Source organism: Scardinius erythrophthalmus, assembly GCF_964197995.2.
Source record: "Scardinius erythrophthalmus genome assembly, chromosome: 21".
Classification (NCBI taxonomy): Eukaryota; Metazoa; Chordata; class Actinopteri; order Cypriniformes; family Leuciscidae; genus Scardinius; species Scardinius erythrophthalmus.
This window is the reverse complement of record NC_138241.1, coordinates 31834541-31852852: the sequence shown is the minus strand read 5'-3', so window position 1 is coordinate 31852852 and position 18312 is coordinate 31834541. Positions and strand designations below refer to the sequence as shown.

General features: G+C 36.3%; 1 protein-coding gene across 2 annotated transcripts in view; it reads right to left on the bottom strand.

The window, feature by feature from the left end:
* Window positions 1–6669: 6669 nt before the first annotated feature.
* Window positions 6670–18312, bottom strand: part of smoc2 (SPARC related modular calcium binding 2) — a 35425-nt gene continuing 23782 nt past the window's right edge. For both annotated transcript variants that reach the window (XM_081350721.1, XM_081350722.1), the window contains exons 9-13: window positions 17635–17717; window positions 11033–11132; window positions 8973–9220; window positions 7506–7543; window positions 6670–7294 (exon numbers count right to left, since the gene is read on the bottom strand). In XM_081350721.1, coding sequence (XP_081206847.1) covers window positions 7271–7294; window positions 7506–7543; window positions 8973–9220; window positions 11033–11132; window positions 17635–17717 — 493 coding nt within the window. In that variant the 3' untranslated portion in view covers window positions 6670–7270. The remainder of the gene's footprint in view (window positions 7295–7505; window positions 7544–8972; window positions 9221–11032; window positions 11133–17634; window positions 17718–18312) is intronic.

The following is an 18312-nucleotide window of genomic DNA, read 5'->3' as shown; positions in this document are numbered from 1 at the left end:
TCAGATAGTATTGATGGTTTAATTACTCTCTGTAAACTCCATGAGCAGATTTGATATCAGATTAAAGATGGCCTCAGGTTCTCCAGCACAAATGACCTCAGGTTCGAAGTGGGTGCAGATCCATCTCGAAATCCATCAACACTTTCTTTGGTCCAAAGGTTCTTATCAGTCGCAGTGTGACATATCTTGTTCGGACCAAATAGTTTTCCCTCTGACTCCCAAGGGTCGGCTTTACCTTATCAACTTTACTGTCCACATGCACCGCTGGAGGAGTTGGAGGCCTCGGGTTATGGGCAGTTTATCTTGGTTGACACTCCCTCGTTTTTATTTAAATCAGCTATACAGTTCTTTAAAAGCATAGTTTTATTTGAAGAAGACCTCCTACGTTTATAAGAGCTCTCTTTTTCTTACATCAAAAGGAGATGTTTCAAGAAGCTCTGCTGGGTGATACAGAACGGGAATGGCTCTCAGCGTGAAGAACTCCCGAATCTCTTCCCACACACCTCTTAAACTACAGGTAGGAGTGTTTTACCGCCATGCGCTCTGGATCAGTCGATGTGCCTCAGGACCACCAAGAAAGACTTTGTTCTTCGTCTGGGAACACAACAGACACAAACTCTCCCTCTTTTAATTAGAGCATCAACAGAGATGCTGCTACTAGAGTTACTGTTGTCTATAAACACTGCTCCTTCAGTCATTGTGAATAAATGAGTCATCAAAGTCTTCAGGATTCATCTTTCAAAAATATTGGTTTGGTAAGAGGTGTTTCATTATCAGAACAATCCCATTTTTGTTTCAGTTTTCATATTATATTATTTTTCATATTAATAGAGTGAGTCCTAATCTATATCTAGAGAGCAGAATATCATCGAGACAGTGGAATATTTTGACTTGAGCCATGCAGCAAACAACTAACCAGCATTCCTGTAGCTCAAAATCATTTTGCTCGCAACTGATTGGTCCAGTTTTTGGTTTGCGATCTGTAACCCAGAATAGTTAGCTGTGTAGCATAAGTTCCCATAGAGATAGAAACCATAGAGACACACCGCTAAAAAACAATCAATCTTCTTGAGCCAGAAAAAACAGAGTTTGCTCAAACTAATCCCAAAATCACCTGGGTAGCAACTGAAACCAGCTTCGTGCAACAGGCCACAGATAAATCCTTTTGTTGTTGCCAAGGTAAGACATCAATATTGTTCATGTTTAGAGTTATTTAACTATTTCACTCTTAAAAATTAAGGTTCCAAGATGCCATAGAAGAACAATTTTTGGTTTCCCAAAGAACCCTTCAGTGAACAGTTCTTAAAATAACATTTTTTTCTTAGTGTGAAGAGCATTTTAAATGATGTTTTATTAACAAGGTTCGGGAGGAGCACGTTCAGATAATTAACACAAGTGGAGAGCACTCAGCAATCAATGGTGAGAGGTATATATACTCAGCAGTCTCACCTCATTCCATTGACAGTTTTGCAGCATCCCTCCACCACCCCTTCTCCACACTTCTAGTACTAAACACTTACATACGGGGGAGTACTCTGGGTTCGGGCCGAACTCCGAGCTCGGAGCCCTCCCTCCGGACAGCACGCCATATACGCATTAAACTTACCCAGTCAAATTATATGTAAGTGTGAACTCGTGAAAAATCCAAAGAACCTTTTTCCACTATAAAGAACCCTTTGTGCAATGGAAAGATTCCATGGATGTTAAATGTTCTTCATGGAATTATAGATGCCTGTAAAGAACCTTTATTTTGAAGAGTGTGTGTACCACAGAAATGATACTTCAAATCATGCAATAAGAGGAGTGCTTTACTTTTCTACATCATCCATCTTAAGGATCTACATTATCCTTAAATGCATAAATATTTCTCCAATTATTATTACATTTTCGGGTCTGTAGCACCCCGGATATATCTAACATGTTGCACGGATGGATCTCTACCTGTCGTGATAATATAAAACTCTCCTGATATTAGAGTAACAATTACAGAAGAATAAAATAAAGCATATTTTGTTCCCTTTTGGAGCTCGGAAGGGTTCAGTTTGAGCAGATGTTTTATACCATCATCACTGTCCTCATCAGAGCTCATTTCCCAGTACATTCAGCATCTGGCTCATATTAGTCATCTCAAACCTATTCTCAAAACTGTCATTTTCACAATTTTTACAATCAGTATTTAGATCACTAAAATCTTCTGTTCTGTTGTGCAGAAAAAATATAGATACACTGGTACACACCTCGGGTCGTTAGTGACCCATACAAATTTTGCAAAAAATGAATGGGAAAACAGGCATTCTTTTATATATATATATTGTTTTGCTATATTGTTTATAATTTATTGATTGTGGAATACTAAGAAGGTTGATGTCTAGCTTTAAGAAACTAATGAGGAGGAGGGTAGTGAATGACATCCCGGGTCAATAAAGACCCGAGGTATGCGTTTAAGTTATAGGAGAGGCCAGGGGACCACAGTATCATAGATTTCATAGATTTGGACATGGTCTCTTTTGATTTGAGCTTTTCTATGCCCTATTCTCTCTGATTCACAATGCCCTTGCCTTTGAGTAAACCACTGCGCTGCCCTCTCTCAACCCCCCCCCCCCCCCCCCCTCTCTTTCTCTTCCATTCCTTCATTCTCATGCTCCTCTGATCTTGCTCTCTTTCTGGAGTTAAAGAAGGTGAGCTGAAGAATTATTAGATCTGCAAAATGCAGCAAAGCCACAAATCATATGGCATTAGCGTGAGAACAGACAGCAGCTGCCCCAGTAATCTGCCCCTTTTCTCTCTCAAAGGGCTACTGTGGGCCCCGTCCTCAAAAACCTCTGCGTGAGTATGATACTGTGAGACTTTTGGACTTATGTATATGACTATGTTATGTTATGTTATAAACTATTATGATTAATTTCATAAAAGACTAAGGGTAAAAACTAAATCACAAAGATCTCATTCAGAAAAATGTGTAATCAGCAGATTCTGTGACAACCTTTGAAAGCGGCCATGCGCTCACACAACAAAACACTCATCCTTCATCTCCACATCAGCCACTCCTATCAAAGTCTTAGCGTGGCTTGAAGTTTGTGAGAGTGGAAAAAAAAGAGTTAAATGAAAAAGAAGAATGTGGAAAGTGTGGGAATGAGGAACAGCAGGGCAGACACAAAGGCCCGCCGTGTGTCGGGAGAACTGACCCGATCCAAGACACACAAAAGAACCACTGCAGAGAGAGCTGGACAAGAGCTGGGCATCAGTCCTGAGCCACTGACACACAAGCAGAGAGAGAGAGGGAGAGAGAGAGGGGTGGGAGAAAAAGATGGGTGAGGCTACACTCTAGAAAAGGTTCAGCAGGGCTCTACATAGAACCCAAAGTTCTTGACTCAATTTTGACTCTGTATGCCATAAAGTTTTGTAAGGAGAAATGTCTTAAATGATTGCATAATACTTTTTGAATGGAATTATTTAAAAAGAAATTCTAGTGATAAAGTATGTTTACAATAAAATTGTATTTAAATTCAAAATCAATTAATTTAATTAACTAATACTAAATCCATAAAGTGGTATGGGAATCCCTAAAAGGTTCCATATATGAAGCCCCTGAAAAGCCTCTTATTATTCCCAAGGCTGCATTTATTTGATCAAAAACACAGTAAAAACAACAGTATTGTGAAATATTATTACAATTTAAAATAAACTTTTTTCTTTCTATTTGAATATATTTTAAAATGTAATTCATTCCTGTGATGTTAAATCTGATTTTTCAGCATCATTACTCCAGTCTTCGGTGTCACATGATCCCTCAGAAATTATTTTGATTTGATATTCAAGAAACATTTATAATTATTATAATTTTTCAGTGTCAGTGTTGAAAACAGTTTCTGCTTAATATTTCTGTAGAAATTGTGATACATTTTCTTCAGTATTCTTTGATAAATATAAATGCCTTTTTAGACACATGACATTGAGTGATCCAATGACCAATTACAGTGGCAAACTGAAATGATCACAAATGGTTATTGAGAGCCAGGGAAACATTATCAGTGAATAATGACTTAAATATTGGCCTGTTCCTCACGCAAAGCTATCGTAGGACTTCAGAAGACTTGGAATATAATGGACATACTTTTATGGTGCTTTTTTGTCTTTTTTTCTTTAGACATTTCCTAAATAAATCCCCTTCCACTTTCCATGAACAAACAGGTTGGATATTCTGCCTAACATATCATTTTGTGTTTCACAGTAAAAATAAAATCATATGAGATTGCCAAAAAATATTATGTAAATGATGACAAATTTTTCATTTTGGTTTAACAATTTCTTTACTTGTATGTGATTATTTTGTGGTATTATATTTAAAGTATATTTTCCTATATGTTTTATTTTCTACTAATTAAAGATCATCAATATTAATAGTGATTTATATTATGTTGATATTTATTTTTCCTTCTAGAACGTGGAATTGTTCAGACGTGGTTTGCAACTCACCACAGAATGACCCAGGAACTATAAGACAGAGAGAATGGAGTGGGTGACACACCTGACAGCAACCTGATCTGTGTTGGAGAGAGTCATGCCAATGCCTCTGAGGGATGCTGGTTATGTTGACTGAGACGCTACAGCATTTGTCCGGTATGTCACAACAAAAGGCCGGCCTTAAAAACAGCCACAGGTGTGCTTGGAGGGGTCACCTGACCTCAAACCTGATAACACACACACAAACACACACACACACACACACACACACACACACACACACACACACACACACACACACACACACACACAGGGAGAGAGAGAGACTACCTTCATCTCAGATACTAACACACTGAACTGCTGCATCAAACAGAAACAGGATGGATGGATGGATGATAGATGGATAGATAGTTGGGGTGTAACGATACCCTCATGTCACGATTCAGTACTTATCATGATACTAAACTCACGATACAATATTATTGCGAAACTCCAAGACATGGTAAAAGGTTAACAAAAAATACACTGTTGATTAAAATGCTAAATTTGATATTACATTGTGGGTGTAAATGAATAGGCTTGGACTTGGTGCTGGTAACCCAATGCATAGGACAATGGTGACACTAGAATAAAAATATTGATGATACTGAAGATAAAAATACAGTATTATTTTAGACGAATATGCTTGAATGCTAGATATATTTAAAATAATGTAGGCCACTTTTTACTGGTAACGTAAGATATTTGGCATTATCAGTGACCCACAAATATTCCCCCATTACATTATTATAAATTATATTCAACATTATATATAGCAGTTTAATGTAGTACTGACACTAAAATTCTGTAAACTTGAATTTTTTCACACACAGTCATTTTTATTTTGGGTGAACTATACACAATACAGATTGTCACTATCCACGATACATTTTGTTGCATTTTTGTATTGAGATATATTGTGACATGATATATTGTTACACCCCTAATAGATAGATAGACAGACAGACAGACAGACAGACAGACAGACAGATAGACAGATAGATAGATAGATAGATAGATAGATAGATAGATAGATAGATAGATAGATAGATAGATAGATAGATAGATAGATAGATAGATAGATAGATAGATAGATAGATAGATAGATAGATAGATAGATAGATAGATAGATAGATAGATAGATAGATAGATAGATAGATAGATAGATAGATAGATAGATAGATTCTAACAGGAAAGTATATTTTTTATGCCAGCTGTAGAATTGTTAACACTGTTTAGTTTGTTGTTGGAAGATTAACTGAGTATTGACTGCAGGATGGGCATGTAGAGTCAAGCACAGGTGCTGGATTAATAAGAAACACATTGTCGACACAATCTCACTCACACACACACACACACACACACACACACACACACACACACACAAACACACACACACATAAAGGCTCAGATCTTACTACTGCCGAAATACGAGAAACACGAAAGCAGATACGCAGAAAATACACCATATACAGTTAGTGTTGGAGTATTGTCATACTTGACATACTTCATGTTGATCATTGCTTTAGAGCAATATGCAATATAGGAATTTCTTGAGAAGCGATTGTGGATTCAGCTTAACGTGCATAAGACATTTATTTATTTATTTATTTATTTATTTATTTATTTATTTATTTATTTATTTATTTATTAAAATCTCCCTATGTTTTTTTCACCCAACTACCATATAAAACGGATGGATGAATTAATCAATAAATTTTTTTAATTGTTTGTTTTAATATGTATATTAATATGGGAGAGAATCTTAAAATCCCTGTCTTTATGTTCAGTCTCTTACACCATCTCTTTTGCAGCAGTGGGAAGCACTTATATGATGGAGGATTGGGGTAGTATACTGTAGGGCTTTTTAAAATCCTGAATTTGGCATCTTTGAAGTGTCAATAACTGATCCCCTTCTTTATGTTCCCCGCAGTGTTAAAACCAGAGAGAGCGCCTTCTAATCTCACAGATCCAGCACCAGATCTGCTTATCATAAATTACACCCGGAGGAAAGGGAATGAGGTCAGTTTGAGGTCACTGATGGAAATATGGAGCTCTAGTAGACAATGTTGGAAAAAACAGAATAATGGTGCATTTACATGTGCATCTCAATTTAGTTGTCAGATGTCATTTAAGATATCAACTTAGAATGAAGGTAGTTTTTTTCACAGCTCATGCATGTGGATTTAATGATTGTGGAGAAATGTACACTTACACACTCTTACATTAACAAAAAAACAAAATATTATAAAAGACTTCTTTATTTCTAATCATCATGAAGCACTTTCAACAAAATTATCTGTCTCCCATTCCATGTGTGGTACAGGACTATGATCTGCAGGCAGTAGTTGGGATTTGGTAAAAAAAAACTTCTTTAAAAAAATGTTAAGACTTCTAAAAAAAAATCTGTTTAGATGCATTACAAAAAATCCAGAAATTAGTCAAAGAAAAGACAAAGAAAATACATAACAAAAAAAGATGGCCTTGACAAATGCAACATGTAATACTTGTACAACTTAGAAAAGTATACTCATTTTAGATTCACAAAGGACACATACATTGTATGTGTTAAATTATTATTATTCTTTTTTGTTGTTTTTGTAAGGACATAAAAATGCTAACTAAATCATTCACATATTCAGCAGTCTGTTTAAATACCTTATTTTTTTCTACAAAGTGAATTTACATTGTTTAAAGTACAAAGTGCAAAGACTATGGTTTCCGTTGTCGTTTTGGGCCGGGAGCGGGAACAATCGCGGCGGCCACTTTAGCCTTGTTTCTTTGACAGGTTCTGCAAATATAGGCAAATGTGAAAATTAAAGTCAGAGGATGAGGAAAATGCCATTTTAAAGCTGTTGTCAACATTTATAAATGCAATTTCCCATTTGTATTTTGGCAATTGGTTTTAATCTACTGCTTGGTAAAAAAAAAAAAAAAAAAAAGGTGGGAGAGAACATTGGAATGCATGTTGTGAATGTTAACAGCCACCTACATTAACTCACCAGTTTACTAGATGTTGTGCCTTCACCTGTTTTTGCCCCTGAGGAAAAAGCAATGAGAACATTTTACAAGCCTGTTCCCCATTACATGACAGCAATACGGGTTGTTTCTGAGAAAGTTATTAAACAAACGCAAACAGTCATTGTCAATTAAAACGACCACACAGTCTTCGAACAATCTCTTACAGCTCATAGAGCGCACTGTCAGTCTCCCGAGTCCAATCAGAAAACAGTTAGAACGCGTTAGAATAACTTTGGAATATATATATGTATATTTAAAGAAATGAATCCTTTTTATTCAGGAGGGATGCTTTAAATTGATCAAAAGTTACAGTAAAGACATTCATAATGTTACTAAATATTTATATTTCAACTCCAGAAAAATATAAAGCACCTGATTTCAACATTGATAATAATAAGAAATGGTTAATAATAATAAGAAATATAATAATAAGAAATAGAAAAATAAATCAGCATATTTGAATGATTTCTGTAGGATCATGTGACACAGCTTTGCATCACAGGATTAAAGGTACACTATGTAACTTTTTTTTGTTCAAAATTAACAAAATTTAAATAACAAGTCAATACATTATCCATCCTTCTTCCAAACCGTGTTTTTATCTTACCTTGATTTACTATGGTGAGTCTTTTCTAAGTGTTTATATTTCATACAGGATAGTTTTCGCGGGAAATAATGTACGTCACTCATCTGTACATGTCTCGTCATATCCATAAATAGAGAAAAGTTGCTCCGGCTACTTTGACGCGTTTATTGGAGTGGCATAGGTTAGTTGTCACAATAAGCGAGAAAGGTTGACATGAAGCAGCTAAATCTCAAACCTCCGTGAAATCACCTGTTTTAAAAAACGCTGAACAGAGGAGAGTCTGCTGGCAAAAAGAGAACAAGAGCTCGTAATAAAACCAGAATCAACATTGGCTTTTTGGAGATGGTGAGAACTGAGGGGTTTGAAATGTTGTAAAAGCAACGTGGAGATGATGACGTTTTATACACAACAGGTGAATAAGGTATTTTATTGAACAGATAAATTGACATGTAGCTCTCTTAAAGAGTTAACGGTAAAGCATGATCTATTGTGAAGGGTCATATTCATGCGCAGAGCCCAAGCACAACCAAAACAGTGTTCTTCCCAAAATTTACAGTGTACCTCTAAAATATATTCAAATAGAAAACAGTCTATAGTTGTAGTGCTATTTCACAATATTCCTGCTTTTACTGTATTTTGATCAAATAAATGCAAGCTTGGTGAGCAAAAGACTTGCAAAACCTTTAAACTTAACTCTAACTTTTAAACAGTAGTGAATGGAGCATTTAAATTGCATTCAAAAGTGCATACAACTTTTTGTGCAAACCATTTGAAATCAAAGTATTCACAGCGTTCTCTGATGCAGTGCAAACTCGAGATGGCCGTACATCTGGGTCATCCATGAGGAAACAGTGAGACTCACCCTCTTCCTTAGTGACACCCAGACAGCCCATCAGTTCCTGTAGAGACAGGGCCTTATCGTTGCTGATGTCGCAGTACTCCACAAACTTCTTCACACACTTCTTGGGTTTGGATTTCTTACGCAGCAAACGCTTGAATGGTTTGATTTCTTTCTTTCCGATATCACCGCTGGAATTCTTATCAAGCTGACTGAAATACCAGTGAACAACTCGCTCTTCCAGAGTATGACTGGGGTCTGGCTCCACCATTCTGAATGAAGAAAAAAAATGTTAAAAAAATTGAGAAAACACAGAACATGTTTAAATGCTCATAGTTTTCTGGTTAAATGTCTGTGAAAGTGTTTCAAACTTTTATCAAACACTACCAAACTGGCAGTATATTAAAATATCTTTCCATAGTGAAGTACTCTATTTACTCTAAGTACTCAACCCAGCTAACAAAAATATGTTCTAACAATATTTTGCTAATCTTCCCATTAGGTAAACATTATTTCTAAACGTTCTCAGAATATTCAAAACATACATTTTTTCAAATGTTTTTAAAAAGTTTTTCTTGGTTATGCGAACATTAAGGGAACATTCCATTTTATCATTTTGCACACATTATGGAAACATTAATGTTGAATGTTTAAAATAAACGTTCGGCATAAATCCAAAGTTAAAGTTTCAGAAGAAAAAAACGTTCCGTGAATGATGGATAAATAATTTTTTTCTGTTAATTTTTTGAGAAAATGATAAAAGACCAGATAACTTTGAACGAACATTCCATTGATGTAACGAACATTCTATTAATGTAACTGGAAGAACATTTGTTCATAACTTTGAAAGAACCTTGCCAGAACGTTCTGAGAAACTTCCCTGTTAGCTGGGAATTATTCCAGTCAGTCAGCTAATGAACTAAGAAAAAATTTGTACACCACACTAGGGCTGTTTTCGACTAAGGATTTTCATAGTCGAATTTGATTCGTTAGATTTTGCCGTAGTCGACTGATAGTCGAACCTTTTTTTTTCTTTTTTTTTTTTTTAGATAGCAGCTAGATTTTTTCCATTTCAAACAAAAGAGCTAAAAAACACATATATATCACACATATATCATAACATTTCATAAACATGAGGAGCAATATGAGAGAGAAATTTGGTGATGGTTGTTTAGGTACATTAAACCACGTAAAGCTTTTTCACGCCCATGAGAACCGCGTGGAGTCAACTCACAGCCGCTCCGCTGCCCTGCTGAAAATGTGAAGCAGAAACGCTTAATATCAGATAACGTCCATAATAATTGGATTCTGGGTTCGATTTTTTGACCATTTTCAGTGGTTATGAGGAGCAATATGAAAGGGAAATTTGGTAATCGTTGTTTAGGTACATTAAACAACGTAAAGCTTTTTAACGCACATGAGAACCGTGTGGAGTCAGCTTTTTAACGCACATGAGAACCGTGTGGAGTCAGCTTTTTAACGCACATGAGAACCGTGTGGAGTCAACTCACAGCCGCTCCGCAGCCCTGCTGAAAATGTGAAGCAGAAACGCTTAATATCAGATAACGTCCATAATAATTGGACTCTGGGTTCGATTTTTTTTACCATTTTAAGTGGTTATGAGGAGCAACATGAGAGGGGAATTTGGTAATCATTGTTTAGGTACATTAAACCACGTAAAGCTTTTTAACGCACATGAGAACCGCGTGGAGTCAACTCACAGCCGCTCCGCAGCCCTGCTGAAAATGTGAAGCAGATTTTTGAATACATTTTTATTTATTTACATTAGTAAGCTACAGGACATCGTCTTTCAAAACATGACCTGCGCAAAAGCGAAAAAATAAAATAAAAATGGTACCCAGCCCTTCTGAAAATGCGAATGCGTCTCAGTCCCCAGCACATTTCAAACCAAACTGACGCCCATGTATTCGACTATGAGGTTCATAGTCGAATCAGACCTCTCCGAATCGAATCGTCGAATCCTCGACTATTAGAAGTCAGCCCTACACCACACAGTAGGAAGGGTCAGTTAATTTTATGACCTGGCCCATTATATCTTCATTTGTCAATGGCTTCTCATTTACCTGCCGGCAGAGGCCGGGTCAGTTACTGCATGAACCATGTCAGTGGACAATGCGTCCAACACGCTCGTCAGGAATTCTGTCTTCTTCTCCCCAGGACATCCTGAAAAAGAGGGACCCAAGAGTTACGAAAAGAGCCGTGGGCTTTAAAATAACTGCATACAACTTTGCAATAAATACCAAGTTCTATCATGAAACTCTAGATGGCGTAGGCTGATGGGTCAACTCAAGTCATCTTCGTTTATATAGCGCTTTTAACAATGTAGATTGTTCCAAAGCGGCTTTACATTGATAATAGGAAAATAAAGTAACAGAGATTGTTTTGGCTTTATAGCAGCTCTTGAATAAAGTTAGTTTTGATTGATTCACTTCCGTCGCAACGATCATTAGTTATTAACTTAGGGGCCGCTAACACGACACCGTTTTAACAGAAAACTCTTAAGTTCTTTCTGCGCAAACTCTGAAAAACGCGAACCCGTGAGACGCAACCTGCTGACAATCACATTGCTAACTACATGGCACAAGCTGATTGGTTCCTGTTGCATCTGTAGCCAATGAGCTTGCTGCTCAACATTTAAATAGTTGGTCAATGTTTACTGCAGTTTGCAGCGTGCTCTCAGATTTTCTCTGAAAGCCTCCACCTTCCCCAGCTCCACCTGTATAGATCTGCTACGGGTAATTTCATACATGCTAGTTGTGCAGCAGCATGTCTTACTTGCTCACAGCAGCAGGTCTGTGTATATATTGCCAGTAGCAAGTCTCTGTACTTGTTCTGCAGCAGCAGCAGCTGTGTAACACATCTATTCCAACAAGACTAAACCCATTACCACGTTAAAATGTTCAGAGAGTTGTCATGATAGAACTACACCTACCATTTTGAATGGACTATTCCTTTATATTGTACTTCACTTTCGATGGCAAAACTGTCCGAAATTTTCTTTACTCATCAGATTTTAGTGAAATTAAGCTGTTGTTTTATAGAATCCCATGGGAAAAAGATTAAAAGAGACCAAAGCTTTTTTTCATGTAACATTTTACCTTCATGTTATCAGATTAAACAGCTATGAAACCTCATAAACAGCTGTTGTGACTGAATTACCTCATGTAACTCTGCTGCTCTGGTCCTAATTTATTTAACTATGTGTTTTTTTGTCACAATAACTCTGCGAGCATTAATTATTCTTTTTTTTACTCTTACTTATCAAGGATTCATTAAATTGGTTAAAAGTGACAGTAAAGACATTTATAATGCAACAAAAGATTTCTATTTCAAATAAATTCTGTACTTTAAACTTCAAAGAATCCTAAACAATCATGGTTTTCACAAAAATGTTTTAACTGTTTTAACATTGATATTAAGAAATGATTCTTGAGCACCAAATCAACAGAATTGATGAGATATCGATGATAAATGGTTCTGCTAGCATATCAGGTCATATATGATCTGCTAGCATATTATGCTCCTCTTACTAGTGGCTATTTTGGGTACTGGCGCCATAGGTGGCCCAATAAACATTGGGAAGATGTAAAGCTGACAGACATTTCACTGTTTTTACACCAACTGTACTTAAAGATCGTGGAGAGTAGGAGATAAACTATGTTACGGCTTGAGAGATTCTTCGCCGCCCTATCGTAAAAATCCGACCTCCCCTATCCTGTCTGAAGAAGATGACAGCTGCCAATCAAACAGATGATTTAGGTTTATGGTCACAGGTAAAGTCTGATGTGTGTGGGAACTGTGGTCTGTGGAAGTTTGGGTGAAACCCACAAACCAGTCAGAAACGTGTCCAGGTCATAATTCACCACAAAAAGGAGAAATTATATTTTGCATACTGAAAATGAAGCCTATTTTTGGGATTTTATTGGATTATGGCATTATTTTCATGGCAATTACCTTCTTTTTTAAGTAAATGTGGTGTACAATAAGCTTTATTATTATTTCAGCAAATTTGTGTCCATCTAATATCAGTTGCTTGTGTTATGTATTATGCACATATACAGTTATTGGCCAACCTGCGCTTTAGATATCAGTGTTGGCTGTTGAAAAGCCAAGGGAGTTTAACACACTAAACCTTTTTTCTCATTTCCATTTGTCTGTTCAAATAATGAAAGGGAAAGTGTGTAAGTGCGTGTGTGCATTTGTCTTCACATGCTGGGCTGTTTATGGTCAGGCCCAGGGGCAACAGATTCTCTGGTGTAAGAGGTCCCTGTGAACAGGTGTGTGTGTTCAGGAAAACAGTCCTCACACAAGAGAAAGGAGGAGAAAAGTGTACAGGTTTACAAGATGAGCACAGAATGCTGAGAGTTTGTGAGTGAGTGTCGTGCTGAAGATCTGCGTGACTTTCTGCTCCTCACTGAGACCAGACACAGTAAAATATCCATCCCACCTGTTCATACGAGGGACTGCATTCTTCTCGCTTTTCAATAAAATTTTTTTAAAAAAAGTCCAGTGTAGTCTAGACGCTCAATAACAAACATTTCTGACCTTTTGAGAATTTATTAAGAGAGGAAATGCAGCCTAAAATGTGTTTTATAAAATCTAGCTGCACAATTTGGTAAAAAATCTAGCTATTATTTTGACAAATATATTGAAATGATTCCTGTATTTGCTAGGTAGTCCAATAGATTGCTTCAGGGATTACATTTTTTGTAGGTCAAAACCCTCACATGAGTTTGAATTTTATTACTTCTGGTTCCATCGACCTGAAGTCAATGGGTTTTTGAATGGGTTTTTGGTTAAATGCTAGAAATAAGGTTTGGAGTGAAAACAAGCTCAAGATATTTTCACAATGTATTCTACAACATAAAATACACCAGTGTTATCCCCTTGTGCTTTTTCTAAGCTTTTACGCATTGATTTACAGCAGAGGAGTAACACTCTACCTTGACGCACAACGTAATGACGAAGAGCAAAACAAAACACCAGTCACGAATTAGAAGTCTAAAACGGTCTGAAAGAGGCGTCTAAACTTACGTCACTCCTACATCCTGCATCATGTGTACTCTTTTGGTGTAAGTCGACTTGCGTAGGACGTCTGCCGGAAGCTAGTTATTTTAGTCGATAAAGTTTTAAATATGGATATTTTTCTTACAGGAACGCATCGCTTCGCTTCAGAAGGCCTTTATTAACCCCCCACAGCCATGTGGAGCACTTTTATCATGGATGGATGCACTTTGATGGACTTCAAAACAGAAACGGCCATTCACTGCCATTATAAAGCTTGGAAGAGCCAGGTAATTTTTTTATATATAACTCCGATTGTATCCGTCTGAGAGAAGAATGTCATATACACCTAGATGACTTGAGGGTAATTAAATCATGGGCTAATTAAAATTTTTGGGTGAATATCCCTTTAAGACACTTCCAATTATAAGAGCACTAGAACTATACTTTCAGACATTCATTTTGATCTTTTTAGCTATATCACCTGATTAAAATGCAGAGTGAGAATTCACTGAGCAAACCCATCCAGATCCTGCATTTTACAACATTTCAGCATTACCCAGAATCCCGCAGCTTGTGGATCTTACATAAAAACTCTCAAGTTGCAACAGAGTCATGAGAATTGCGGTATTGGCAGTGGATTGTGGACGTTTAGCTGCCAGCAGCCGCCGGCCCCCCCATCAGCCCCCCTTCTACACCACAGTTAACCAGCCGTGACCAGAGAGCTGCTCACACAGCCGCACCTGTACACACACTGCTGGCAGCCTGAACGTCCACACACACACACCTGAGGAACAGAGGATTGTTTGTTAACATACTGAGATATTACAATGTTTACCAAAGCGCCCAATTTCAAAGCAGACCAGCAATTCATCTGCATCTCAGACATACTGATGGGTCATATCTACTATGGAGTACAGATTCATATTGCCTTCATAAGTGGCATACAATATTATTCAATACAATATTAAATTAAATTCAAATTAATTGAACATTTGAGTTCAATTGAAATAATTGCACCACTATCCTAGTCTATCCAAAGTTGCAAATTTAACTTATGCACAAAACTGGAATATCGCATAAAATATTTGCGAATAAAGCAGCGTTTCCATCCCATGTGTCCAAGAGACATCTCAGAGCGCACAGACGAAACTCAATAAACGGCGTCATTTTATCTTGCGTTCGGATGCCTGGTGTTTGGGAGCGTGGAGGATCGTGTGAGACTCTTCTGAGGTCATTATATTAAATCATTCTGATGACAGACCTTTGCTCATTTCAGAATAATCAAACCAATATTTGAGATGCTGTGCAATGAAATTATCCATTTATCTAATTATCCAGTTATCCAATCACATCCTCTGTTGAGGCAAAGCCACATAAGATTTTTGTTGCGCATCAAGGGATTTATTCAGTAAATGTGTTTCCAACTTAGATTATGTCTTCTTATCAGAAAAAAAAAAATATCCATCTTATTGAGTGCATACATTTTTTATGCAAATTCTTGAATTTAAGTGCATCTTATCGTTTACATCCAGTGTTTTTTTATGCGTTATTCCAAACTTCGCATAACAATAGGCAGGATGGAAACATTGCAAATGTGTTTCTTCTTTTTTTGCTTTACTCTAAGCAACTTATGTTTTTCAGCAATTTATGACTATCCGTCCTGGTAGTTTTTGTAATATCCCTTTAAATAACAAAAGCCAGCTCTTTGATGATATCATCACCCAGGGAGTGACATCATACTGGAGGGACATCAACAGCACTAAACATAAGTGAGTATTAGCAATGGATTTGATGAATTCTGTGATGTTTTGTGGTGTTAGTTGGTTTGTGTCACTCCAAAATCTTCCATTCTGTCTGATGACATTGCATAATTCAGTATAATAATTTAAGAATAAAAATGAACTTTTACATTTGAAGACATTCCCAAAGGGAGGTGTTGTCCGATTCCAAATAAATATAGCACACATTAATAACACGCACACATTCCCACACCTCATACTGTTTCAAAAGCCTATTTCACCACTTAATCTTAATTAAAATATGAAGATAATCCTATTAGTCAAAGTCTGGCCAGGGTTACTCTAGAATCTGTTATCTGGAACTGAGACAAAGCACAAAAGCATTTCTCATGTACTTACACTAACAAAACAGTACCACGTTATGTCCATGGTATTCTTAGAAGTAATAAATACCTGTGGCGCATTATAATAGCAATCATTCAGTATCATGGTAGATATTAATATGCACGAGTATTATTCCAACAGTATTGTACCACAGTACATCTTTGTAAGGGTGGTTATAGGCCTGAGCGATAAATATATACTTGTTTTTTAACATTTATGTATTTGCTCTGGAATGGGCTGATTCGAATGAACCACAAAAATGAATCAAACTGTTCAATATATTCCACTGATGCTTGAGGTGTTCAAATCTTTAAAATCATTAAATTAATATTCTGGATGTTTATTCATTTGAACCTACTGTTCAAAAGTTTGGAGTCAGTAAGATTGTTAATGTTTTTGTCTCTGATGCTCATCAAGGCTGAATTTATTTGATCAAAAATGAGTATTATTGTGTATTAATGGAGTATATTTCTATGTTAATATGTTTAATAGAATAATATTTTAAATGTTTAATAAATAAAATTAATATAATTTATTCCTATGATGCAAAGCTTCATCATCAGTTTTCAGTGTCACATGATCCTTCAGAAATCATTTTAATATGCTGATTTGCTGCTCATTAAACATTAATTATAATTATCAATGTTAAAAACACAAATGTGCTTCTTTTTTGTGTAACATTTCTACTAGGATTATTAGATGAATAGAAAGTTCAAAAGCATTTATTTGAAATTTAATTCTTCTGCATATGTAACATAAATGTGTTTACTGCCACATTTGTGTAATTGCTGAATAAAAGCATGAATTTAAAAAAAAGAAAAGAAAAAAAATTCTTACAGACACCAAACCTTTGACTGGTATTGTATATTGTCAACAACATGATACTTCCACACAGTCCCCATACAGAAATCTAGTCTAGTCTACTCAACGAATTAATTCATGCTGGAAATGGAAGTCACTCCCTCGTTTCCTTTTTGCTGTTTTTTATCTTTGCCCTCCACTGCTTTTCCCTCTGTTCTTCGTCACAGCCACTCCCCCACACTCATCCCTCCTTGTCATCCTCCTAGGCTTGTGCTATCTATTGTAATCTATCTTTTCTACCTCCCCTTTCGTCAGTGAGATGATCTGTTAACATCTTGTCGTCTATGCGGACCGCAGGGTCGTGGGAAACCAGGAGATGGTTTTAGATTCTAGATGTCACACACATACCTGTGCACACTTGAGCTCACACACAAACACAAACATACAGACATCCTTGTGTTTTATGAATAAGTATGAAAATGTATATCAAACACATCTATAATCAAACAGCTGGTAGTGCAGTAAGTGCACCTATTAAACAATACCTAATGTGTAATAATTACATTTATTTGTTTATTTCCTTGAGGTCCTTTTATTCGAAAAGTTGTTCGGTAATTTTTTTTTTTTTAAAGCGTTTTTCATTTTTGCAGCTTTGTTTCTATAAGTTGTCCTCTTGCTAGTTTTGAGTTGTGAAGTATGTCTCTCTCTGCTCAGAAGCGCACAGTTCAGCTCACCCTGCAGATGTCTGCTCCTGTAATGGTCCTTTGGTTTGTTTGGATGGGCTCTGGCGTTTCCATCACATTTGGGTTGTTCAAATCTACAGCAAGAGAGAGAGAAGGAAAAACAAACAAAAGTGAAATACAAAGCATTATTGTTTACACAGAGACGAGTCCAACAGCAAAAATATTCCACCAATGTCGAGAAAATTTTGATATTTTTTTTTGTACACTACCATGAGGATGTCAACGTGAAGTAATGTGGATTTTTTATTTAGCATTTCTATCTATTTGTCTATCTATCTATCTATCTATCTATCTATCTATCTATCTATCTATCTATCTATCTATCTATCTATCTATCTATCTATCTATCTATCTATCTATCTATCTATCTATCCATCCATCCATCCATCCATCCATCCATCCATCTATCTATCTGTCTGTCTGTCTGTCTGTCTGTCTGTCTGTCTGTCTGTCTGTCTGTCTGTCTGTCTGTCTGTCTGTCTGTCTGTCTGTCTATCTATCTATCTATCTATCTATCTATCTATCTATCTATCTATCTATCTATCTATCTATCTATCTATCTATCTATCTATCTATCTATCTATCTATCTATCTATCTATCTATCTATCTATCTATCTATCTATCTATCTATCTATCTATCTATCTATCTTCTCACACACACACACACA